A 26,495-nucleotide genomic window follows, 5' to 3' on the forward strand; every position below is an offset into this window, starting at 1 on the left:
GGGAAAGTAGGGGTATGGCTAAATTGGAGGGTATGGACCCCTGGCTGGGGGTAATTCCCGGCGGTAGTGGAGGTCTACCATACATAACTTCAAAAGCGGAAAGGTTTGTGGGCTTTCTTGGAAGATCTCTGAGTCTGAATAGGGCTAAGGGTAAGAGGCGAACCCAATCGAAGTGGAGTTCCAGAGAAAGTTTAGTAAGAGTGTCCTTTAGTGTCCTGTTAGTCCGTTCTACCTTCCCTGAGGCCTGGGGTCGGTAAGGGCAGTGTAGATGCCAAGGAAGCGAAAGTGTTTGAGACAAACTTTGTATGATCCAAGCAGTGAACTCTGGCCCATTGTCTGACTGTATTGAAGAGGGCATTCCAAATCTTGGGATAATTTGAGAAAGAAGCAAGGAGGCGACAGTAGAAGCCCTTTTGTTTGTGGTGGGATAGGCTTCCACCCACCCGGAAAAGGTGTCAACAAATACCAGGAGGTAGTGTTGGCGCCGGACTGGAGGCATATGTGTAAAGTCGATCTGCCAGTCTGCGGCAGGGATATTACCGGTGTGGGGGGTAGGGTTTAGCCTTTAAGGGAGTGTTGGGATTTGTGCATTGACAAACAGAACAATTACGAGAGATGTCCTTTAAAAGGGTTTTGTCTGTAGGGGTTAGAGAAAAGAAAGTCTGGAGGAAGTGTGATAAACTTTGGGAAATGGAATGAAACAGGTCATGGAGGAGGCAGAAGAGAGTGGGTCTGTCTGGTTGAGCGGGATCATCTGTGTTTTCAGGTGTATCAGGTGGGCGGAGGGCGAAGCATTCCAGGGGCCCTGCAGTGGCTGCAGCCCAGGCTACACTATCTGCTTTGCAGTTCCCTTGGGTTATAGGGGAATCATCTTTTTGATGGGCCTTGCAATGAATGACTTCCAGTTGTTTAGGCAACTGTGAGGCTTTAAGAAGTTTGTCTACCAGGGCGGAGTTGGTTATNGGTTGGTTTATATATTTAGAAGGATCTTTTAGTTTTATTGTTATGGGACTACAATGGGCAGGAGAGGGGTTAGTGGTATCCCATATAACGGGGTTTACAGGATGAAGCAGAGAAGGGTGTGTGTTTTGAGCATCCTCCATAATAAGAGCTAGTAGGAAAGGGGTTGTAGGGGATGCGGGAGATATGGAGATGGAAACGTGTAGCTGAGCAAGAATGTCTCAACCTAGTAAGGGAACGGGACATTGAGGCATGACTAAAAATGAGTGAGAAAAAGGAGAAGGAGTGCCTTCGATATGAAAAGTTAATGGAGGCATTTTATGAGGGTATATATGTTTTCCTCCTACCCCAACTACAGGAGAAGGGCTAGGTGTGGTTGGACCCCGAAACTCCCTCAAGACCGAAAAGGTGACTCCTGTGTCCAGGAGGAAGGAAACGGGTTGGCCATCTACAATAATGGTTACCCTGGGCTTGCTTTTTGTGATGGTCATGGTCAGGAAGAACCCAGGGTTCCGTCAATCTTCCTCAGCCAGTCCCACCAAGGATGTTTGAGATGCCTGGGGTGGCTGGGGCCTGTCAGACCAATCTCCCCTTCGGGCGGTTGGGCAGTCAGAGCCCCAATGACCCAATTTTTTACATTTAGGGCATGGTGTGGTAGGTGGTCTGGGGGAAGGACAGGACCGTGACCAGTGACCCTTTCTTCCACACTTGAAGCAAGCCCCAGGGAGAGGTTTGGGCCCAGGAGAACATGCAGAGGGTGGTTTAATTATCTGAGCCAGCATTTGAAAGTTGGCCTGATTGGCCCTCTGCTTTCACCGCTCCTTTTCTTCCTCCCTATTATGGAATACCTTGAAGGCCATCGATAAAATTTCAGTCTGTGGAGTGGCGGGGCCTTGTTCTAATTTTTTTAGTTCAGCCTTAATGTCGGGGTAGGATTGGGCCAGAAAATATGTCATAAGGACATGACGGCCATCTTCAGAAGAGGGGTCTAGATTAGTATACTGTTGAAGGGCCTGAGTCAATCTGTGTAGGAATTCAGAGGGAGTTTCATCCTTTTTCTGAATTATATCTTGGACCCTTTGAAAATTGACCACTTTGTGGGCAGCCTTTTTAAGACCGGCCATGAGACAGGAGGTAAAGCGATCTCGAGCCTGCACCCCCTGAGTTTTGTTGTAGTCCCAATGTGGATCCTGTTCGGGAACTGCATGGGGGCCTGTCGGGAAGGCGGGGTCTGTACGGTGGCTGCATGAGCTTGGGCCACGTCCCAGATGCGGCGGCGCTCTTCAGGAAGGAGAGTGTTAGCTAGGAGCATGTAAATGTCGTGGTGAGTGAGACTNCCTTCTGCAAGTATGCAAGCTCGAGTGGCAGCAATGAGTTCGGCCTGTTGGTTACTAGTGCCAGGTGGGAATGGTTGGGCCTCTATGACTGAGTGGAGGGACACTACAGCGTACCCAGCATAATGTTCGCCGCCCTGTCTAAATGAGGATCCATCAGTGAACCAAGTGTAATTAGTGTGGGGAAGGGGGCCCTCGGAAATGGAGGAATAACAGGGGATGAAGTTTTGGAGGGCCTCTATGCAGTTATGAACCGGCGTGTCAGGGGGAGAGGATATTGGGAGGAGAGTGGCTGGATTCAGGGGTGAGCAAGGAAGGAAAGAAAGAGATGGGTCTTCTAAGAAGGAGGAGAGCAAGGCCAGGAGCCTGGATGGAGGAAGGCAATGTAAAGCCTGGTAGGTGAGAAGATCCTTTAGATGGTGTGGCGAGAGTATAGTTAGGGATGCCCCGAATGTTAATTTATATGCTTCCTTTTGTAATGTGTGTCCGGCCACCAGGACTCGGAGGCAGGGGGCCCAGCTGTGTACGGTGGGATCAAGTTGTCTAGATAAATATGCCACCGGGGCAAAGGAGGGGCCACATGTTTGTCCTAAGACCCCCAAGGCTTGTCCGTCTCTCTCATGAATATAGAGGAGAAAGGGTTTGTTGAGGTCAGGAAGATGTAGAGCGGGGGCGCGAACCAGAGCTTGGCGGGGTTTTTGAAATGCAGTGTTTGGGGAGGAGGACAGGGGCTTGTTTGGGTCCCCCTTGGCTAAATTGAACAGTGGGCGGGCTATTAAGGAAAAATTGGGAATCCAGGCTCTAAAGTACCCAGCTAAGCCCAGGAAAGATAAAATCTCCATTTTGTTTTTTGGTACAGGTAAAGAAGTTAGTAATCGTTTTCTGTCAAGGGTAATTGCCTTTTTTGTGGGAGATAACTGAAATCCCAAATAGGTGACAGTGGTGTGTGATGTTTGGGCCTTGGAAGGGGAAACACGGTAACCTTTGTCCGCTAAAAAATTGAGAAGTGAGGCTGTGTCAGCTTGTGATTGTTCCCAAGAGGGACTGCAGAGTAAAAGGTCATCCACATACTGTAGGAGGACTGAGTGAGGGTGAGATGAGTGGAAATGTTTGAGGTCCTGAGCTAGTGCTTGACTGAAAAGGTGTGGGCTATCCCGGAATCCCTGGGGTAAAACAGTCCAAGTGAGCTGTTCGGAGTGTCGTGTGTTGGGATTGGTCCAGGTGAAGGCGAATATGTCTTGGGAATTGGGGTTTAGGGGAATGGAAAAGAAGGCATCCTTTAGGTCCGGGACTGAAAAGTGGGTGGTGGAAGCCAGAACTTGGGATAAAAGAGTGTAGGGGTTGGGCACTAAAGGATGGATGGGAATAACGGCGGTTATCGACCAGGCGGAGGTCCTGGACTAACCGGTAAGATCCGTTTGGTTTTTTTACTGCCAGTATGGGGGTGTTGAATGGTGATTGGGTGTGGCGGAGATATCCCTTTTTAAGGAGGTCTTTAATTAAGGTAAAAGTCCATGAAGAGCAGTAGTACTAAGAGGGTACTGTGGTTGGTTTATATATTTAGAAGGATCTTTTAGTTTTATTGTTATGGGACTCCAATGGGCAGAAGAGGGGTTAGTGGTATCCCATATAACGGGGTTTACAGGATGAAGCAGAGAAGGGTGTGCGTTTTGAGCATCCTCCATAATAAGAGTTAGTAGGAAAGGGGTTGTAGTTCTGGAAGAGAGTTTTAGAGGAGAGGAACCATTAGAGGAGAGGAACCAGAGGAGAATCAGGGGTGAGTCCTTCGGCTGGAGAAGAAAGGTGAGACCCAGAGGGCGTCCCCAATGAGCTGCACCAGTCTCCGGAGGTTCGTGAATGAACCGGGAGAGAAGGAAGGGGTGGGTCGTCACCCAGACCTTACCTTCTCGGGCAACGGCCCGGAGCCGAAGGAACCTAGTGCTAGGCTTTGTCGGCGGGGGTCCTGGACCCAGAAGAAGGAAGTACAAGAGCGGTAGGCAGGAAGAAGGGAGAGCAGAAGAGAAAGAAAGTAGGATGGGAACTTAACCTCCAGGTGAAGGGGGCGAGACTAGAATCTAGTTTTAGCTCTGGTTTGTAAGTCTCATGGCATATTGTGGAGAAAGCTTAGGCAGGGTGTGTTCTCCCTTTCCTAGGGGCGCTGGGACCGTTTCAGATGGCTGCCTGAACGGAGGTGGGACTTGACCCTAGTAACGGAGAGCACCTAGGAATCCACCGTGGTCATGAAGACCGGGGTGGGGTGCAGTTTCCAACCTTAATCAGGTGTCAGGGGCTACTGGACAGTCACGGCTAGACACCCTGCAGTAGCCTGAGAGAGGCCGGCGCTCTCCTAGTGGGAGGGGGCTTACCTACAGATGAGCCGGTGGTGAGTGAAAGGGAGCCAGCGCCGGAGAAAATGGACGAGGGCGGACCGTCAGCCCCAGGAGACGGAGAGGAGAGGAGTCCGAGGAAGGAGTCCCCTGAGGTAAGAGAGGGGCGAACTCCTCCCGGGTTTCGGCACCAAATGAAAGAAAGGCAGTGAGACCCGGTCTGACGGTTCACCAGAGAAGTTCCGCTTACTTAAAGACTGCGCGTCTATTTTTAGAGAGCCGCCTTCCAGGACTGGGTAGGAAGTGGACGGGGCAGTAGCTGATTGGACGGGATTGGATGGGGGTGTGTGTCCCGATTTGTGACAGGTTGGATTCTGGCGCCGGTGGGATCTTTTGGCGCCAGCGGGATCGCTTACAGCGGAGAAGAACCTGGAAGGGCGCCATATTGCTAGGGAGTGTCTCCTGTCGGGTGCCCATGGGATCCCCACAATCAGGACTGCCTGCAGACACTCCCATCTCTTCTCCCCATCCAACATCCTCTGGAAAAGGAGGCTGTGGCACAGGGGCTGCAGGGGATGGGGATGAAAAGGCAGAGGAGGCCAGCCCTGATTCCTTCCTGGGGACACCCCTGCCACTCTCCCTTTGGTTCCAGAGTCTGCGTTTCAGGATCCTTCCCTTCTGTGACAGACTCACACAGTTCTTGATGCAAATGTTTTTATTTGCCACTTAAACCACAGTTTTCTTGTGCTGGCCTTATGGTGTAGGGGGGTGGGACAGGCTGCTGGACCATGGGTTTACAGTAGCAATAGGCAGATAGTAGCAGAAGTGGCGAGATGCTGTGTCTCAGTGCCCATCATTGACTCCCAGGGGAACATTATGCAGTCCAGGTGTAGTGTTAGAGTGGGAAGGGCTGAGGCAGGAACAGCTGCTGTTTCTCCTTATTCTCTCCTTATGGTGAGGAGTGGGCCCCATGTAACACAGAGCCCAGTGGAAGCCTCCAGTCCTGTTCTCAATTGAGCAGGGCAGCAGTAGTGGTCTCTTCCTTTCACTTACCCAGGAAGGGCTGCCTGCCTCAAGTCTCCCTTGGCCTCCCCAGACCCTCTGGCAAAAGTCCCTATGATTCCTGGGGAAGGTACTGCCATTCCTGGCCCCTTTTCTGTGTCAGTGTCTGATCTGGTGGAGGTAGCCCGTGGGGTCTGGCTTCCTCCAGTTCCGGCGGATCCTGGCACTTGTCCTCCTAGAGCTCAGATACTGCTCGCTGGAGGCTGTCTCTGTGGCACTACTCTCTGGGTCTGCCAGTGGAGAGTGGGGCTCCGGGAGTCTGCAGGGAAAAGTGTGTGATAAGCCGACATCAATAGGGAGGACAGAATGGGCATTTAAAGAGATTTTGGTCACAGTGGACTATAAAATGCATTGTTCGGGGCAAAATGAGACCAGGGCTCTGGTCTTGTCTGTGTCCCCTGAAAACTGTGTGACTAGGTAAAGCTGTCAGATATCTCTGTTGTAAGGAGGGTGGGACTAGATGAGGGTGTGCAACACTTACCATTCCTCCATGTTCTTCACCCTGTACTCATGGAAGATGTTGTTAATCAGTCATGATATGAAACCAGTGTTTTAAGCAGTGGCTACTAATCAATTGGAGTTCATACAAGCAATGAAGCTGACTTGCCAGCTCAAGACCCCATGACCTCAGAAGCCTGTTCAGGTCTTATGTTCTAATTGTGGGCCCCAGAGTGTAACACATCATGACTTGTTTAGGCCACGTGGTTCAGCTCAGTCCCATGGGACTCCCTGTACCTGGGCTGGCAGTGACCTAGGCAGAGGTGGGTCACTAGGGAGACTGGGGAGAAATGCTATCATAAGGTAAAGTTTCTCAACAGTTTTAACCCAGGATGCCTCGACAGCACATTCCTATGCTATATTCTCTATGATCCCACAGCCAAGATTTTAACCAGGCTTACTTTTGAATGTTACCTGTTCTATAACAGGTAAACAGAATTTTTTTTCCCCCAAACAATCCCCCCTCCTACCTGTCTGGGAATCACTGCAAATTGAGGTGGTGCTGCTATAACTCAGGCACAACTTCCTGTGGGAGTTCACAGGGTCATAAATGACTCCAGCAGTAATAGCAATGTTTTAAGTGCCAACCAAGTGGTGGCACTGTGTAGATCTTACAACAACCCCTATGGTAGGCACTTTATGATGAGGACAAGTAACTAGCACCAGGTCATGCAGCCAGGAAATGGTGGAACGGGCGTCAGAAGTGCTATCCTTCCTGCAGCCCTCCAGTCCCAGGAACCTACCGGAGCCGGCTGCAGTGGTGTAGCGAGTGGCCCAGGGGTTTCTGCCTTGGGGGCCTCTTCCTGCGCAGCCTTCTCAGGGCCTCCGCCACACGGTGGTCCCCTGCACACTCCCAGATGATCTGTGCCCGTTCCTCAGCCAGCTGGTCCCCACTGCGCTGGAACAGGCCCTGAATCTGTGGCAGTTCGGCATCCTGGAAGATGTTGGCTGAGGCCTGCTTGCGTGCCCGGGCCTCAGTTGGGGCCTGCCAGGGGGGTGGCTCGCTCACCACAGAGGCTGGGGTGCCCATTGTGGATGCTGTGGGATGTAAGGCATGGATACATCAGCCACTCAAACCTTGGGTCCTGACTAATGCACGGGCTTCTGGTGTTTCCATTCTCCAGAAGACAAACTGGTGTGCCTTAAAATCACTCTAATTTCCTAGGGCACCTTGGGGAAATTTAATACTGACAGCCAAACTTTAAGTGCCTATGTGTCAGACACCTGTATTATCTCAACCTGTGATGTAAGAATTATTGTTTATCCCAATTATATGGGTGAAAAAGTGCAAATCAGAGAGGCTAAATGGCTTCCTGTAGTCACAAAGCCAGGTGTAAGTGCAGAGCCAGAAGTAGAACCCAGGGTCTGTCTGGCTCTGAAGTCCACGCACACACAGGATGCCCACAGCAGCTCAAATCTGAGCACTTAACATGTATCCGGCACCACCATGAGAGCTCTGTTTCCATCATCAACGAAATGTAATAAGCACAACAGCCCTATGAGGTAGGAACTTTTAACCTCATTTCACAGATGAGGAATCTGAGGAATAGAAAGTTTAAGAACCCAGATCCTCCCAAGGAAACCAAATTATGCAAAGACTTTATTCCTTCTCCCATGTAGCAAAAATCAATATCACCCCTCCAAGTTAACCATTTTTCTTCTTTCCTTTTAATTAGACCACGGCTCTTGTTCTCAGAAATGGATCAAATCAAGCTGAATTACTCTTTGCACCCATACTACATGGGTGCCTTTATTAAAAATCTCATGAACATATATTGTCATAGAGCCATAAAATATATATTTTTGAAGAATATTAATTGACACAAGAAAACACCCACAATAAGGCTGGCTGGTTAGCACAGTTGGTTAGAGTGTGGTGCTGATAATACCAAGGCCCAGGGTTTGATCCCTGAACTAGCCAGCTGCCAAAAAAAAAAAAAAAAGCCATGCATGGTTACGCAATTGGGATTAGAATCCAGATATCTCTGATGCTCAGGCCCACACTGTGTATGTAGCACAGAGGTAAGGGAGGACCTGGGGAGTTGGGCTACCCAACTTGGACTCCCACTTCTATCCACCTCCACCACCTACTGGTTGGGAGGCCCTTGGGGCCTCAGCTGCTTCCTGTGTAAAGTTGTCAGCTGGTACCAGTAACTACTTTGTAGAGTTGATGTAAAGAAAGAGTGAAGACAAAGCATTTGGAACCATGCTCAGTGTTCTACTATTCTGCTTTTCAATTTATAAAATTGAAAAGTCATCCCACCTCCTATTTTCAAGACCTTGGGGATGAACCAAATCCATGTTAGCAAACACAGTATGAAATAGATCATCAGTCAGACCTAACCACAGTCCAAAGGATCTACAGAGAGGGGATGAAGGCAAAAGCGGAGGTTTCAAGAGTTAGAATATACTATCAAGGGCAGAGGCTGAAATTTATAAGAAAGCTCAATAGAAGTTAGGCTTTTGTGGCAGTGTCTCCCTTCATATCCAGGAAATGAAAATTAAATTATTTCCCTTGATTCTAGATATTTCACTTCAAATAAAAAGGGATAAGGTGCTTACCCACCTCATCCTTGTCTCCACTTCAGCCTGAGAAAGCTATGGGATTGGAAACCAGCCTGGAGATAAGGGAAGACCAAGTACTTTGGCATTACAAAGAACTAGATTTATATCCCAGCTCTGCCACCTTTCTTGCTGTGTGACCTTAGGCAAGTTACCCAACCTCTCTGAGCCTGTTTCCTCAACTGTAAAATGGGAATAATAATAATAACCACTTCTCAGGACTGTAGCGAGGATTGAAGGAACCTAGTGTAGTATCAGGCACCCAATAAGAGCTAAACAAATGCAAATACCCCTCTTTTAGCCCTCCTTGACCTTTGTAACTCATACAGACCTTCCTTTTCCTCCAAGCAGGATGGCCAGAGCCAGCTGAGGACAGGCCTGTGCTTCCTGCTCTTCCCTCCCAGCCCCAGGCCTAATGGGGGAGGGGAGGAACAGGTTGTGCTTCTCCCCCAAGGCCTGGCAGCCTGAGTCACCTCATTCCACAGCTAGCTACAGAAACAGCTGTCAACCAGCTTCAAAAGGGGGAAATGGAAAGTTAAAACATATTTAAATAAAAATATTTACACACTCATTGTAAAAAAGGTCAACAATACAGGATCCTCTAAATAAAAGCATATCCAGTTTCCTATCCTCAACCCAATAGCAGAAGTAATCCTTACCCTAGTCTGCCTTTTGTTCTCTGGAGAGTTTGAGTCATCTCTCCACCCCATTTGGATTCCCAAAATAATGACTCCCTCCCTTGCCACAGCCTTCCCTCCTCCTCACCTCAGTAGCCATCCTCATTATTCCAGTAATTTCCACATTCACCCTGTCCCAGTTTCTGGGCCTTATTTCATAAAATAACTACTCTCTTTTCAAAAGATTTAACAATTAAAATAAACCCACGGAAGACTTCCAGATAAATTAACTTCATAAAAATTGTACTTTTTATTTGGAAAATGGAAAAATTTAAAAAAAAATGACTGGTAAGGGGATCTTAACCCTTGACTTGGTGTTGTCAGCACCATGCTCTCCCAAGTGAGCTAACCGGCCATTCCTTTTAGGGATCCGATCCCGTGGCCTTGGTGCTATCAGCACCGCACTCTCCCAAGTGAGCCATGGGCCAGCCCTGGAAAATGGAAATTTTAAAATTCCTTAGGCACTATTATGAGAATCCAGTTAAAACCAAATATGTGGTAAGCAAGGCCCCAGAGCTGGATGCTAATAGACCTACTGTGATCAGAAGACAACAGTTACCAAGTAACATTTTAGGCTGAAAAAGAGAAATAAAAGCTATGGGGTGTTTATTCTGTATCAGGCCATATGTATGATTTAATTCTCAAAACAGTTCCAGGAATTAGGCACTGTTATCCTCATCCCATTTCACAGAGGAGCGAAGAGAAGCTGAGGCACAGGTATGAGGCCCTGTGGCTCAGTCGAGGCTAGAACCTGTTCTGTGTGACTGCAGCCCATGCCTTTCAACCAGAGCTGCCTTCAAGCCAAGCAGCTCAACGCACATTTCTTCACACTTCTATGAGGAGTGCTTCACTATTCCTACCCGACTGATAAAGGGGGAAACCTGCCAATAAAAAGGTAAGGAAAACGAACTGTCCCACAGGGTGGAGACAGGTTGATTGTGGAATTTATTTTAGTCTATTTACTAGCGCCAGGATTGTTTTCTGGGTGACAGCTACCCCAGCCTTGAATCCCTAGCACTCTGATGAGAAAGATCCCCAGCTTCTGCAAAAGAAAGGTAGAACTACAACCCCGTGCACTGGCTTTTGAATCAGAGGACTGGGTTCAAGCCCCAATTCTGCCACTCACCAGCTGAGAGGCTTCAGACAACCCACATTTCCTCTCTGGGCTTGTTTCCCTCTTTCTGCTGTAAGAACAGGTTGGTGCTAATGGTCTCTGAGGGCCTGCACTGGTGTTGAGAGTCGACAGGGGTAGGTCTGTATGGAAGGAGGGACGGGGCTGCTTCTCTGCCAGGGCCTAGGAGCAACATGTGTAGACAGGTCTGGGTAATTAGATACCAGGAAACTCCTCCAACTGGTAGCTCCCCTTTTCCTCCCTCCTCAATCTCCCCTGGAGGCCAGACACTGTTTTGTTGCAGTGGGCTGTGGGATTAGGATCTGGGAGAAGACAGTGAACTCACTGCTCTAAGGCACCCTAGTGACCTCGGCTGGCTATGGCCAAGCCTGGGACAGACTCAAGGCTGGTCTGGGGCAGTAAGAGGAGGGGTGATGTCCCTTACCAGACCCAGACAATCTCACCTCCCCATGGAAAGGATGGCAACAAAGATCAAGTAGCAGCAGCTGCTCTGAAGAGGAAATGGTTTGAGCCTGACTTCCCAGGTATTCCCAGCAACCTCGCAAGGGCTACAAGGCCTTGACTAGACAGCCTACAGCCAGTCAAGTTACTAACATACCAACAAGAAACCATGTGGGAGAGTCTGAGCCTCCAGCCTCAATCCCACTCCCCGTGAACCTTGGGGAGGAGTTGGCACCTTCAGATTTTGAGGCCATTCACTCTTGGCTCTGCTTCCCACCCTGGGATCCAGCAGAGTGAGGCTGAGAATAAAAATAGGTGGATTCAGGGTAGGATTAGATGGTAAACTTTGGGAAAACTGATGAAGTGGTGAATCAGAACACTTTTATTATCAGAAGAAACTTTTCCTGCCTCATTTCAGTGTTTTCAAGAGTTATTTTCCCCCTAATCTCCTGGACAAGACCTTAATCCAGGAAAGTCAGTGTATATTTGAACAATGGTACTTTTTAAAACTGGAAAATGAATCCACATTAAAAGATTACAAACGGATCTTTCATTTCAGGGCTGACATAAAAGAAGATAAGTATGGCTCTGTGCACAAAAGAGTAAAGACTAATGATAAAATACTTCAATTTGACAGAAACTAGGTTAAAAATGAAGCCCCAAGGTGAATAGCAAATGTTGAAAATGACAAAGTTCAACTTGTTTTGAAGCAGTCAATAACTGAAAAACTGTAGAGCTCAAACAAAGAAATATATTTAAAAAGTGACTCACCATGCAATGAATTTGTGATATATAAATATGGTGCACAATTGAGCATTCTTTGCAATATATGAAGTTCAGTTCAGACAGCTCTTCTGGGCGAGTATCTCACTGTGGTCTCAGGGAAGAGCAGATAATGAGAGGCAGGACACACATGGGCGAGCTGGGCAACTCCTGGTTCCTCACTCAACTTGCCTTCTTTGAATAACCATGGTAATGGCAATAGTCTCTATAATCAGAGGCCAAAGGCCTCAGAAAAATAACTGGAGGCTTTGGCCCAAGGCCCAAATCAATACTTGTGGGCCTGGCCTGCTACCCTACACAGATATGCCACTGGACAGCAGCCACAATCTGTGGCTCCTCAAGTGGAAGCCCAGTCCAAATGGCCTTATAGGTCTTCCCCACCCCGCAGGGCCTACCCTCAGCCATGTGAACTGGACACATGTCAGCCTCCAAATCTATGCCCCAGGAGGTGGAGATAGGAACTGGGCCCTTCCCCAAACCAATTCTCAGATATGACCCAGAAATAAACTGCTACTAGGTCTAAGAATAACTCTGTTCAAGAACTCAGGAACCCTGAATTTTGTCTGTGCCACTGATAACTGTGTGACCTTGGACAAATCTCAGTTTTCCCGTGCCTCAGTTTGCTCATAATTCAAATGGTGAGATTAAATAACCCTCAGTGGGATAAGGGAGATAAAGCATGTGGCATTCATCCTAGTGCCTGGCATACAACAGACATTCCATATATATTGGCTGAATGAATAAATGATCTAAGGGAAAGGCTCTTTAACTAGCAGGGACTATAAAATAACTGTCATTTTCATCATCCTCTCCATCAGCAAACTCCACCAAAAGGGGCCTTCACTCTTGGGAGAAGAAGGTAAAGGGAGATGGATTCATCTGTGTACTTTTAAATCACGACCTTATGAGTAAAATCATAGAGGCAGCTTGCTCCACGTCAAGTGCACAATAGAGCACTTTCAGACAGGTGCTCTCTTCAGTCTTCACATGAGGTGGCACTGTCACCACACACCTATGAGGAGGCACTATCTTTACACCCATTTTACAGATGAACAAGCTGAGTTCAGAAAAGTTAAATAATTTTCCCGAAGTCACACAGCTGTTAGGTGCTAGAAGCTGGGATATGAACCCAGGTAGTCTGACCTCAGTGCCCACGCTCTCAACCACAGTTATTTTTTGTTCCTGCCGCATGGCTGATGGGGCTTCAGGGAAAAGAAGGTCCCGGAAGCCTCTGAAACCTCTAGGAACCTGGTATCTACTTCTGCGGATTTCGGAAGGCTCAGGGATCCAAAGTCAGGCCTCCCGCGCCAGCCTCTCTGCCCTCTGCACTCCACCGCCCCGTGAGGAGTTAGAACTTACCACGCTGAGAGGCAGCTCCGACAGATCTCAAATCCGGACAGAGGCAAGCTAAGAGGAGCCCACCCCAACCCTTTCCAAGCCCTTTTAAAGGGTGGGGACAGCTCTGAGCTTCCTGCCGTTAAGGTGCCCACAAGGACTGGGCGACGTTCACGGGCAAGACAAGAGTTGGGAGAGGGTATCCTAGCCGAGGTCACACGGTTACATCCCCAGCACAGGTAAGCCCCCGGAGCTCAGACGTGGCCGCTTCGCAGAGCGACAGGCCCCTAAGTATATCTGGGGGTTCGCGTCCGGCTACACCCCAGCTCTGACTGTCGCCCGCCGGCTCCCACCGCAACGCCAAGCCGGGCCGCCGACCTACGTACCTGGTTGCCCGAGGCCGGCCGCACGCAGCCCCGAGCCAGCCCGGGCCACCTCGGTCACAGCCAAGGTTCCCCAGAGAAAGCGCTCCCGAGCGGCGGCACAGCCAATCCTCTGTCCGAGCCTTGCCGCGAGCTCCGGCGAGAGCCTTCCAAAACCGAACGCGGAGAGTCCGCGGGCCAATCAGCGGTGGGAGAGGGGAGGGGGCGTGTCCCGCCCCGCCCCTTCAACCCTTGACTTGGTGATGTCAGCACCACGCTCACCCAGTGAGCTAACCGGCCATCCCTATATGGGATCCGAACCCGTGGCCTTGGAGTTATCAGAACCACACTTTCCCAAGTGAACCATGGGCCTCGTATAACTTCGTATAATGTATGCTATACGAAGTTATTACGCGGAGAGTCCGCGGGCCAATCAGCGGTGGGAGAGGGGAGGGGGCGTGTCCCGCCCCGCCCCTTCTCTCCGCCGGCCTAGAAAACCGAGGGCGAGCATTCCCTGGGTCCAATCAGCGGCGTAGCAGCGGCAGGGGGCGTGTCCGCCGGGGTTCCTTCCCTCCGCCCCGGCCGCCCTCGCGCCGCGCCAGGAGGCGCCCGTTCATTGACGTCAGTCCCCAGGGCCAGCGCGGTTTTGCTGGCGCGGGAGCCGGGCGGGGCCGCATTCCTGCCCCTGGGTGCGGCGGCGGCTGGCCCTGCAGGGTGCACGTGACGGATGCCCCTTCCCCTGGGTCCCAGCGCACGACGCCGAGTTCCTTGCAGCGCTTGGCCCTCTGCAGATCCTTAAGCTGTGCAGCTCCTAAAACTCACCTCCCAGCCACCTGTGTTCTGGCTCCAGCTTTGAGAGAGAAGAGGAGGCAGTCAGTGCTGCGGTCAGATCTTGGGCTTCTAAGCCAGGATGCCGTGGGTTCGAATCTTGGAACAGCTGTGCGACTTTGGGCCAGTTACCTAAACGAGACGGTGTTAAAAAGTTTGTATTCATTCCACAAGGTTCATTGGGGACCTATGACAGGCAGTGAACAGGGGGGAACCTGTAGACGTTACCCTCGGGGAGTTTACAGTCTAGTAAGGATGTGGTGATTTATCAGTTGCTTTGTGGAAAAACAGTTCGAATTTTCAGCTTGCCACGTGTATAAAATCTACGTCGTAAGAAGTTATATAAATAAAATCCAACTTTTGTGGCATAAAAAATAAAAAAGGGAGGCAAACTTTATTTATTTTTATTTATTATAATTACCCCAGGTTAAGGGGTGGTGGCAGGTTGGTGACTATAAAAGGGCACCGTGAGGAATTCTGTGGTGATGGAAACATTCTGGACCTTTACTGTGTCAATGTCAATATCTTGGTTACGATATTACACTTAAATTTTGAGATGTTATCATAAGGGGAAACTGGGTAAAGGGTATGTGGGATCTCTCTGTAGCGTTTCTTAAAACTGCATGTGAACCTAAAATTATCTCAGAATAACAAATTTAATTAAAAAATGGCACCCCTTTTACTGAATTACACGAAAAAACTTATAACTGAGGGGGTACATTACCTAATAAAAGAATATGAATAAAAAAACATCGCTGCTTTTTACTCACTGAAATGTTTGTATCTGAAAAGTAGAAACACAACCGCAGGTTTCTAATCTTTTATCTTGCAATTCCGGTATGCATCCCACAGAAAGCTAGGTGGATGGTGGGATTTCCCACCATGTTCCCCTGAGACAGCCGGTTGGCACGGAATCAATGAGGTACGGTTTAGTAGGTGGCAGCTCCTTCCTTCTTCCCACTGGAGGAGCAATGGAAAGGGGAGAGGACTTGGAGACATGAAGGGAGGGTGCAGTTAGGGAAGTTCTTTAAGACAGCAGAACCAAGTCTGAGGCGTGGGCCAGTGGTAGAGGGAGAGAGAATAAGGGGAGTGACCACAGGTGTACCTCGTTCATGCTCTGGCTGTGCCCACCACGCACTGCCCTCTGAGCCACAGTTGTCTGCCCAAACCCAACCAACCTTCACACCCAGCTCATATCTATTTCCTCGGGGATACTTTCATTCCAGCCAAAGTCTTCTTGTTTGCGCTCTACAATTTATTTATTTATTTATTTATTTTAATAAGATGACCAGTAAGGGAATCTTTTTATTTTTATTTTTTTTCCGGTAAGGGAATCTTAACCCTTGATTTGGTGTTGTCAGCACCACGCTCTCCCAAGTGAGCTAACCAGCCATCCCTATATAGGGATCCGAACCCATGGCCTTGTTACCAGCACCACACTCTCCCAAGTGAGCCATGGGCTGGCCCCTGAGGCAAACTTTAAACAATGTAAAACTTTTAGTATGTGATTACGGTTGTGATTAATGTTATGGCTGTAAGAGGGTAAAATGGAGGAATCTAAGTTCCTCTGGGAGGTCCTGGAGGGCTGAAGAAGTGACATTTAAGCTGGGATCTGAAGAAGGAGTTGAAGTTGGTTGAATGGAGGAGCAGGTCTGGGAAGAGCATGTAAGAGGGAAGGGCATGTGCTAGGGCCAGGAGATAGCTTGACTCTGGAGGAATTAAATGAGGCCTGGAGTGAGGTGTTAAGGGAGAGCGTGGAGGGAAACAGAAGGCAGAGGCAGGCCATGAAAAAGGTTGCACTTGATTCTGTGAGGGGTTTAAAGGGGGAATAGTATTATGTGTGTTTACTTAAAAGGCATTCTATAGCACTTGATATGTGCTAGTAATGTCAGTCAGCACTTTACAAATATTAGCTCATTTCATCCTCATGACAATTTTGCGCTTTTAGAAGGTCACTCAGGCTGCAACTTGGAGCTTGGGTTGGAGGGGGCAAGAGTGGATGCTGGGTGTCCAGTAAGCTCTTGATAAGTTCTTATTTTCTTTCTTAGAAGATGAGGGGTTATGTGTGCACTTGTTTGGAAATGGTCAGGAAGGGCTCAGACCCTGGGTATAGGCAGTTAGGTCTCCCTGACTTTTTCTTCACTTCAAAGCTGACCTTGTATTCATTTAAGTTTGATTTCTCTTCTATCAGTTCTAAGGGGGAAGGAGAAAAGCTAGCACACTGGGATTTGTGTGTTCCTTTTTGCAAGGTGAAGCATTGTTGGGAAGCTGTTCTCCCTCATCCCATGGTCTCCAATTCTTCTGTCCTGCACAAAAATAGCATGAGCAAGTGCTGTGCTGTAGCTAAAAGGGTTTTAACAGTGGTTTCTCATCGCTTTTCCTGAAGCCCTGGGGAAATGTTGAAAAGCACAAACGAATCAGTATTGTTCATCTCCAATGGAAAGTATTGCTGCAAAGCCTTTCAGCCAACTGCTGGGCTAAGGAGTGGAGCGTGCAGGCCCCTAAAACAGAAGGCTGAGCTTGTGAGCCAGGGACTCCCTCTTGCCCATTCCAAGCAATAGGAAAGTCAAACTCTTGACATATCAGTGCTTGGAAAACCTAGGAATTCTGATGCCATGAGCTCAGATGAGCATACCAAAGTAGGAATTGGGAACTTGTGGCTTCTGGGTCATAGGTAACTAAGGCTGGGTGGAGAATATCTGGTGTCTGCAAACATTTTTGCAGGCATGTGACCATGTGCTTACCATACAGTGGAACCATTCCTGTTGTTACAGCTTTGTGAATTCAATATTTCTGACAAGAACATGGGGAACTTTCACAGTTGTGTAGGCCATACAAAGCCTCGCCAGGAATGGGGGTATCTGGGACCCACAGAATGGTGCTGGAGGTAATAACCACCCCCAATAGGGCCCTGTTTATGGAGGGTAGACTCTGGTTAATAGGCCAAGTAATTCATGTATAATTCAGGCCAAGACTTGGTTTTACCCAGGGTCCAGATTGAGGTGAGGGGAGTAAGGAACTCTCCTCAGGCATAAAATTTAAGAGGGCACCAAAAATTCAGTAATCAAGACAAATAATATCTTAATGCTATATTTTAAAAAGCATTGGATCCTTGTATCACCGGCCACCAAAAAACAATTGTTTTAAATCAAAATCAATACCAAAAAATCTATGATGAACAAAATATCAAAATTTAAAATAAGACAAGCTGTTGTTTGTTTTATGACCCTGCATTATTTTGCCGTGGGAGCAGTCATCTGCAGTCAGCCCATGGTTCCCGGGTAGACTGCCACTTCATGCCTTGACAAGTGGTTTCATGAGGGTGGACAATCATGTTCGAACAGATTAGGCAACATGGGGCTTTGTATGTGGTCGTGATTTTTGATTGTAGTACTTTTATCCACCTTTTCCATTTGGTTCAAAACACAGAAGGATGTTTGGATAAATGCATATAGGGGTGCATATTTTTCCTTTTATCTCAGGTTCCAATATGGTTCAACTTGATGCTGGATTTTATGCTCAAGGGAAGTAGAGCCCAGGAAAGAAGTTTTAGCTGTTCAGCTTTAAGCAAATGACTTAACCTCTCTGCCTCTCTATTTTCTCCTCTTTAAAATGGGAATAATCAGGGCCGGCCCGTGGCTCACTCGGTAGAGTGCGGTGCTGATAACACCAAGGCCATGGGTTCGGATCCCTATATAGGGATGGCTGGTTCGCTCATTGGCTGAGCGTGGTGCTGACAACACCAAGCCAAGGGTTGAGATCCCCTTACCGGTCATCTTTAAAAAAAAGGGAATAATCAAGGGCTGGCCCATGGCTCACTCGGGAGAGTGTGTTGCTGATAACACCAAGGCCAAGGATTCAGATCCCTATATAGGGATGGCCGGTTAGCTCACTTCAGAGAGCGTGGTGCTGACAACACCAAGTCAAGGGTTAAGATCCCCTTACCAGTCATCTTTAAAAATAAATAAATAAATAAATAAATAAATAAATAATAAAATGGGACTAATCATACCCATCTCTCAGAATTGCTGTGGCTTTTTAGTGAGGAACTATAAGCTGAGAGCTACAGACACTAAACTAGTATTGGTCTCTTTCCTCTCTCTCTATCCTGCAGGAGTTGTTCAAACAGCTGGACAGTTATGATCCCCCAGTGGGATCTTGACTTGTTCCCATGGGTTTCTTGTTGCTATTTGTCCTATTCTGGGGAGAGCAGAGAGAACTTTCACACTCAACTGACAAGCAACACTGGGACTTTTCAGTCAGCTCTGTTTTTCTTGATAAATGATCATGGTCATTCTTTTTTTTTTAAAAGATGACTAGTAAGGAGATCTTAACCTTTGACTTGGTGTTGTCAGCACCACACTCTCCCAAGTGAGCCACAGGCCAGCCCGATTCTAAGCTTTTTTTAAAGGCACCCTTCTGCTTATGACGTTACACAAGGTGGTTTAGACTACATCCTTCTTCTCTGAGCTCACAATATGAACACAGTGAAAATAGCAGCCCTACATACAAGTGGTACATTATATATACAAACACTAAAAAAGTATACCATTCATGTAGATTAGAACTAAATGTCAGTATTGTCTTAGTCCGCTTGGGCTGCCATAAAAAAATACCTTAGACTGGGTGGTTTAAATAACACACACTTATTTTCTCACAATTCTGGAGGCTGGGAAGTCCAAGATCAAGATGCCAGCCAATTCAGGTTCTGGTGAGGGCTCTCTTCCTCTCTTCCTGGCTGCCTTCTCACTGTGTCCTCACATGGTGGGGGGAAGGGTGGGGGTGGGGTGGGGTGCACTTTTGTATATCTTATAAAGACACGAATCCTAATGAATCAGGGCTCCAGCTTTATGACTTCATTTAACCTTTATTACTTCCTTACTCCAAATACAGTCACATTGGAGGTTAGGGTTTTGACATATAAATTTGGGGTAGATACAATTCAGTCCATAGCAAGTAGGAACTCATGATTTTTAATACATAGATAGGTAGATATGTAAATATAGCTATAATTATATATACGTTTGCTTGTATATGTGTACGTGTATGAAAGTGTGTATGTACAGAATCATATTCACATACACACACATACATTCCCCAGCTTGTCTGAGGAAAGGTCCTGCAAACAATGATACTCTGGTAGGAAATAAGCACTCAGCACCCAGATATTGACTCTCAATACCATAATCCGCAAAAAGGAACTATGGCTCATTGGAGAAATGGTTGATTCTAGAACTGTGGTTGAGAAAATTCAAGATGAGCCTGGAACATTTTGTCGTGCCAGAAAGTAAGGAAGTACCCAAAGAATAATGGAGATATGTCAAAGAACCAGAAGTCAGTTTAAAAGGGCTCCCATTGGCCAAACATGGGACAAGGAAGCATCAAAATAAAATATGACAGTAACAAATTATAACCTTATAAATAAAATAATATAAAATAAAATGGAAATACAAATAAATTAATAAACAGAGAAGAGGAAAAAGCCCTTTCTTACAGCAGAATGCCAATTAATAAATGTAGAAGGAATGACATATAAAATCATCAATGGCTACTAAAACTAGTGGGTGAAAGTTTATTGAGGAGCAGGATATTTACATAATCTAAAAAGTAACTCCTCACAAATTATTTATTAATTCTAAAGAAGTAGTGACTACAGTGGAGAGACATAGCAGACACAGATTTAATCAAGTGATCAAAGTTAACGTCACCAATATTGGGACAAATTGTCATACTGTGCCTCCTGATATGATGCACTGAGAAGAACACAGCATCACTTCTGTGATATTCCTGCCAAAAATGTATGACCTCAATCCTATCAGAAGGAAACATCAGACAAATCCAAACTAAAGGATATTATATAAAAAAATCCTGGCCTGCATTCCTCAAAACTGTCAAGGCCAAGAAAGACAAAAAAAGGGCCGGCCCGTGGCTCACTCGGGAAAGTGTGGTGCTGGTAACACCAAGGCCACGGGTTTGGATTCCATATAGGGATGGCCGGTTAGCTCACTTGGGAGAGCATGGTGCTGACCACACCAAGTCAAGGGTTAAGATCCCTTTACTGGTCATCTTTTTTTTTTTTTTTTTCTTTTAAAAGATGACCGGTAAGAGGATCTTAACCCTTGACTTGGTGATGTCAGCACCACGCTCACCCAGTGAGCTAACCGGCCATCCCTATATGGGATCCGAACCCGTGGCCTTGGAGTTATCAGAACCACACTTTCCCAAGTGAACCATGGGCCGGCCCTCTTTTTTTTTTTTTTTTTTTTTAAAAAAAGAAAGACAAGAAAGGCTGAGGAATGGTTCTAGATTAAAGGAAACTAAAGAGATATGAAAACTAAATGTAATGTATGATCCTGGATTTGGGCTGGGAAAAAAGAAGTGTCAATAAAGAACATTATTTGACAATTGTTGAAGTTTGAGTATGAACTGTGGGCTAGATAGTATTACATCAATGTGAAATCTTCTGATTTTGATAATCATTCTGAGGTTCTGCAAGAGAATGCCCTTATTCTTAGGAAATACATACTGAAGTCAAAGTGGCATGGTGTCTCCAACTCAATCTCAAGTAGTTCTGAACACAAAATAATCTGCTCTGTGAGAGAGAAAGAGAGTGAAAGAGAATATCGGAATAACAGGCATACAGGAATCTCTTGTATTGTTCTTACAACTTTTCTATAAATTTGAAATTCCATCAAAATAAAAAGTTACCAAAAATACACTAGTCAGTCAAACAAATGTTTACTAAAAACTAGCAATTCATGGCCAAGCAGTATGGCAGTCAGTGAACAATTATTGAGCAGCATCTACTGATTATATATAAATAAATAAAATGTATAGACATTTAAAAAATATTAATTCTTCCAATCCATGCACATGCTATATCTTTCCATTTATTTGTGTGTTTTTCAATTTCTTTCAACAATGTTTTATAGTTTTCAGTGTACAAGTCTTTTACTTCCTTAGTTAAATTCATTTTTAAGTATTCTACTTTTTTGATGCTATTGTAAATGGGATTGTTTTCTTAACTTCTCTTTTGTATAGTTTGTTGGTATAGGAACAACTGATTTTTGTATGTTGATTTTTTTATCCAGCAACTTTACTGAATTTGTTTATTAGTTCTAACAGTTTTTTAGTGGATTCTTTAGTATTTTCTATATATAAGAACATGTCGGGCTAGCTGGTTAGCTCAGATGGTTAGAGAACCACCTGGTAACCCCAAGGTCAAGGGTTCAGATTCCCTTACTGGCCAACCTCTGAAGAGGAAAAAAAACAAAGATCATGTCATCTGTGAACAGATAGTTTTACTTCTTCCTTTCCAATTTGGGTGCATTTTATTTCTTTTTCTTGCCTAATTGCTGTAGCTAGGACATCCAGCAGCATGTTGAATGGACGTGGTGAAAGTGGGCATCATTGTCTTACTGCTGATCTTAGAGGGAAAGCTGTCAGCTTTTTATCACTGAGTATAATAGTAGCTGTTGGCTTGTCATGCATGGCTTTTATTATGTTGAGGTATATTCCTTCTATACCTAATTTGTTGAGGGTTTTTATCATGAAAGGATGTTGAGTTTTGTCAAATGCTTTTTTAGCATCTATTGAGATGATCATATGATTTTTATCCTTCTTTTTTAATGTTTATATCAAACTAAAAAGCAAAGGAAACACACAGCACAGCAAAGGAAACAATAAAGTGAAAGGCAACCGACAGAATGGGAGAAAATACTTGTAAACCACATATCTGATAAGGGGTTAATATCCAGAATATATAGAGAACTTTGAAAACTCAACAACAAAAAAACAAATAACCCAATTTAAAAATGGGCAAATGACCTCAATAAACATATTTCCAAAGAAGACACACAAGTAGCCAACAGGCACATGAAAGGGTGTTCAACATCACTAATCATGAGGGAAATGCAAGTCAAAACCGCAATGACCTACCACCTCACACCTATTAGTTTGGCTGTTATCAAAAACACAAGAGGTAACAAGAGTGACAAGGACATAGAGAAAAGGGGACTCTTCTACACTGTTGGTGGGACTGTAAATTAGTACAGCCACCATGGAAAACAGTATGGAGGTTCCTCAAAAAGTTAAGAATAGAACTGCCATAGGATCCAGCAATCACACTTCAGAGTATACAACCGAAAGAAATGAAATTAGTACCTTGAAGAGATATCTGCACTTCCATGTTCGTGGCAGCAGTATTCACAATACCTAAGATATGGAAACAACCTAAGAGTTTATGAATACATAAATGGATAAATTATGGTATATATCATATGTATAAAAAATAGGATATTATTCAGCCTTACAAAAGAAGGGAATTCTGCCATTTAAGCCAGACACAGAAAGAAAAATGTTACATTATATCAGTTATACGTGGAATCTGAAATAGTCGAACTTAGGGAAACAGTAGAATGGTGGTTCCCAGCAGCTAGGGAGTAGTGGAAATAGGGAGATGTTGGTCAAGGGGTGCAGACTTTCAGTTACAAGATGAATAAGTTCTAGAGATCTAATGTACGGCATGGTGGCTATAGCTAATAATAATGTATTGTCTACTTGAAATTTGCTAAGGGAATAGATCTTAAGTGATCACACCACCGAAATAAAGTAACTATGTCAGGTGACAGATGTGTTAGCTTGATTGTGGGAATCATTACACAAGGTATACTTACACACCATGTTGTTCACCTTGAACATATACAATTTTTTATTTGCCAATCATACTTCAATAAAGCTGGGGAAAAAATAAATAATATATAAATTGCCACTTAAAAGACAGAGAACACATATATAATCAGGATGCTTTTGATTGCAAGTAACAGAAGACCCAACATCATCAGTCAAGGTTCTGGCAGGAGACATTTCCTAACTCATTTCTCTCCCTTCTGTCTAGTGTGGGTATGTTTTATTGGCAAACCCAGTTGAAAGCCAGAGGGGAAGGGAACCCCTTGATGTATTTGAAACAAGTCAGCCTCTAGGGCAAGAGCAGAGGGGAAAATGGCGTAGAGTGGCTCAGGAGGGGTAAACAGAAAGTGTCATACCAATTAAACTGGCTAAACAAGAAGCTTGTTTTCTCACACAAGAAGCCCAGAGGCAGGGGTGTTTCTGGAATGGCTTAGTCAACAGGGCAACAGTGTCATTCGCCATTCTGCTCTGCCATTCTTAGCACATTGGTAATATCTCTCCTCATGGACCCAATATGGCTGCAGCAGTCTTATGAGTAAAATTCAACCAGGACAGTAATTTTTTCATGTTATCAGCTGTTTGTTTTTTTTCTTTTAACAGGCTAATTTTCTTTAGAGCAGTTTTAGGTTCACAACAAAATTCATCAGAAAGTGCAGAGAACACCCACATACTCCATGTCCCACACCTGTACAGCCTCCCCGACTATCAACATCTTCCCAGCACAGTGGCATGTTTGTTACAATCAGTGAACCTACATTAACAAGTCATTATCACCCAAAGTCCGTAGTTTACATTAGGGTTCACTCTTGGTATTGTACATCCTATTGGTTTTGACCCAAGTATGCACTATTATAGTATCATACAGAATAGTTTCACTGTCCTCAAAATCCTCTATGCTCACCTATTCATCCCTCCCTGTCCCTCAGCCCCTGGCACCCACTGATCTTTTTACTGTCTCCATAGTTTTGTCTTTTCCAGAATGTCATATGGTTGGAATCATGTAGCCTTTTCAGATTGGCTGCTTTTATTTAGTAACATACATTTAAGTTTCTTTAATGTTTTGTCATAGCTCTATAGCTCATTTCTTTTTAGCACCAAATAATATTCCATTGTCTGGGTGTACCACAGTTTATTTAGCCATTCACCCACCGAAGAACATCTTGGTTGCTTTCGTTTCAGCAATTACAAATAAAGCTTCTGTAAACACCATGCAGGTTTTTGTGTGGACATAAGTTTTCAGCTCATTTGGGTAAATATCAAGGAGAGCAACTGCTGGGTCATTGTATATAGTGAGAATATGTTTAGTTTTATAAGAAACTGCCCAGCTGTCTTCCAAAGTGGGTATACCATTTTACAATCCCACGAGCAATGGATGCGAATTCCCGTTGCTCCACATTCTTGCCATCATTTGGTGGTGTCAGTGTTTTGGATTTTAGCCATTCTAATAGATGCACAGTGGTATCTCACTGTTTTAATTTGCAAATTCCTGATGATGTATGATGTGGAGTGTCTTTTTGTAAGCTTGTTTGCCATCTGTATATCTTCTTTGGTGAAGTGTCTGTTCAGGTCTTTTATCCATTTTTAAATTGGGTTGTTTTCTTATTGTCAACTTTGAAGAGTTCTTTGTGTATTTTGGATAACAGTCCTTTATTAGACATGTATTTTGCAAATATTTTCTCCTAGTCTGTGACTTGTCTTCTCATTCTCTTGACAGTGTCCCTGCATTTTTTTTTTCTTTTGGCAGCTGGCTGGTACTGGGATCCAGTCCCTTAGACCTTGGTGTTACAGGACTGTGCTCTAACCGACTGAGCTAACTGGCCAACTCCATGCAGCAGTTTTAATCTATGAAGACATCCTTTCCCCAAAGTTTCCCATTAAATTTATCCTCACATCTCATTGTCTGAAACTGGATCACATAATTCAGTCTTAAATCAGTCATTGAAAAAGGGGAGTTGGATTACCACGATTATCTGAAACCAATCATGATTCACTCCCAAGGCTGGGGAGAGGGCTCACTTTCTCTGAGCACATTGCCATCCTATACCTGAACAAACCTGTTGCTGACAGGAGGAGGAAGGTGTGGCTGACAGGTAAGTAATCCCTGTCTGCCAGGGACACTTTGAGTATCATTGGATCTGCTAGATCATAAGGCCTAAGTGGTAGAGGGGTGCTGTGGATTGAATGTCCCCCCAAAACTCATTGAAGTTTGACCCCCATTGTAACAGTGTTAAGAGGGTGGGAAATCCAATTATGGAATGGAAAGGTGGGGCCTTTAAGAGGTGATTAGATTGTGAGAACTGTGCCCTCATGAATGGATTGATTCATTCATGGAGTAATGGGCATGGCTCTGATGGCTTTATAAGGAGAGCGAGTGAGAAGTTTAGCTCTCTTGCTCATGCCAGTCTCTTACTGTGTGATACCCTGAGTTGCTATAGAGAGTCACCACCCAGAAAAAGACCCTCACCAGATGTGTTCCGTGGACCTTGGACTTTCCAGCTTCCAAACTGTAAGAAAAAAATTTCATTTCTTTATAAATTTCCCAGTCTCAGGTATTCTGTTATAAGCAACAGAAATGGACTAATACAAGTGGCTTGGACTGCAGTCTGAACTTACTGCAGAGCCTTCTCTTGCTTTGGTTCTGATTCAAAATTGGCAGCCTTGGAGGGGGACTCTACAAATGGTCTGAAGTCATATACTCAAATGTGATATATGTTGCCTCCCAAATCAAAAAACATCTACAAGCATTGCGCCTTTATTGTCAAGGTAAGCCGTGTGAGGTAGGTTGGTGTCTTTCACATTGGAAGGCCTATCTTGACATGGTTCAAGCCATCATGCCCCAGAAATTTCAAAAAAGGGGACAGTTCACTTTTTAAGTTTTGTGGGGTTTATCTCCTACTCTCCAGATCACATAAGTGTTACTAAGGCATCGAAAGTACTTGTTATTTGGGACCTGCCCATGGCTCACTCTGGAGAGTGTGGTGCTGATAACACCAAGGCCATGGGTTCGGATCCCATATAGGGATGGACAGTTAGCTCACTGGGTGAGTGTGGTGCTGACAACACCAAGTCAAGGGTTAAGATCCCCTTACCGGTCATCTTTAAAAAAAAAAAAAAAGAAAGTACTTGTTATTTTCTGCTTATCAGACCAACTCAACATAATATTGTAATATTGTCAGTGTCATAGACCAACATGATCTTTTGTGGAATGTCTAGATGATTGATCTCTTTGAACTATATTATGACAGAGAGCAGGAGAATTGACAGCGTTCTGTGGATGTCAGTCAGCCTCTTTCTCCAGACTCCCAAGTTCTTGTTCGATAGGCCCATGGACAAAGTGTCCATGGTGGCAGGGATGGAGGCTACTCATGGGTTCAACTGTATGGACTTCTCCTTACCAAAGCTGACCTGGCTAACACTACTGTTGAGTGTCTCATCTGCCAACAGCAGAGACCCACACAAAGCCCCCCAATATGGCACTATTCACTGAGGAGATCAACCAGCCCCCT

At 45.5% G+C, this 26,495-nt stretch overlaps 1 protein-coding gene across 1 annotated transcript; it reads right to left on the minus strand.

Annotated features, from left to right (window-relative positions):
* Window positions 1-5,321: 5,321 nt before the first annotated feature.
* AVPI1 (arginine vasopressin-induced 1) lies at window positions 5,322-13,618 on the minus strand. The gene is made up of 3 exons (XM_008573234.1): window positions 13,498-13,618; window positions 6,925-7,219; window positions 5,322-5,942 (listed from the first exon to the last, which is right to left on the minus strand). The coding sequence occupies exons 2-3, from the start codon at window positions 7,209-7,211 to the stop codon at window positions 5,783-5,785; spliced, it is 447 nt and encodes a 148-aa protein (XP_008571456.1). The 5' UTR covers window positions 7,212-7,219; window positions 13,498-13,618; the 3' UTR covers window positions 5,322-5,782.
* Window positions 13,619-26,495: the final 12,877 nt, after the last annotated feature.

The sequence above is a fragment of the Galeopterus variegatus genome, unplaced genomic scaffold, assembly GCF_000696425.1.
Source record: "Galeopterus variegatus unplaced genomic scaffold, G_variegatus-3.0.2 Scaffold891, whole genome shotgun sequence".
In the NCBI taxonomy this organism is placed as follows: Eukaryota; Metazoa; Chordata; class Mammalia; order Dermoptera; family Cynocephalidae; genus Galeopterus; species Galeopterus variegatus.

Bases quoted from the DNA above. Each gene is read 5' to 3' on its own strand.
- AVPI1 (XM_008573234.1), bottom strand. From the start codon at position 7,211: ATGGGCACCCCAGCCTCTGTGGTGAGCGAGCCACCCCCCTGGCAGGCC. The intron at 5,943-6,924 runs GTAGGTTCCTGG...TTTTCCCTGCAG, and splicing joins CACCACTGCAGCCGGCTCCG to ACTCCCGGAGCCCCACTCTC.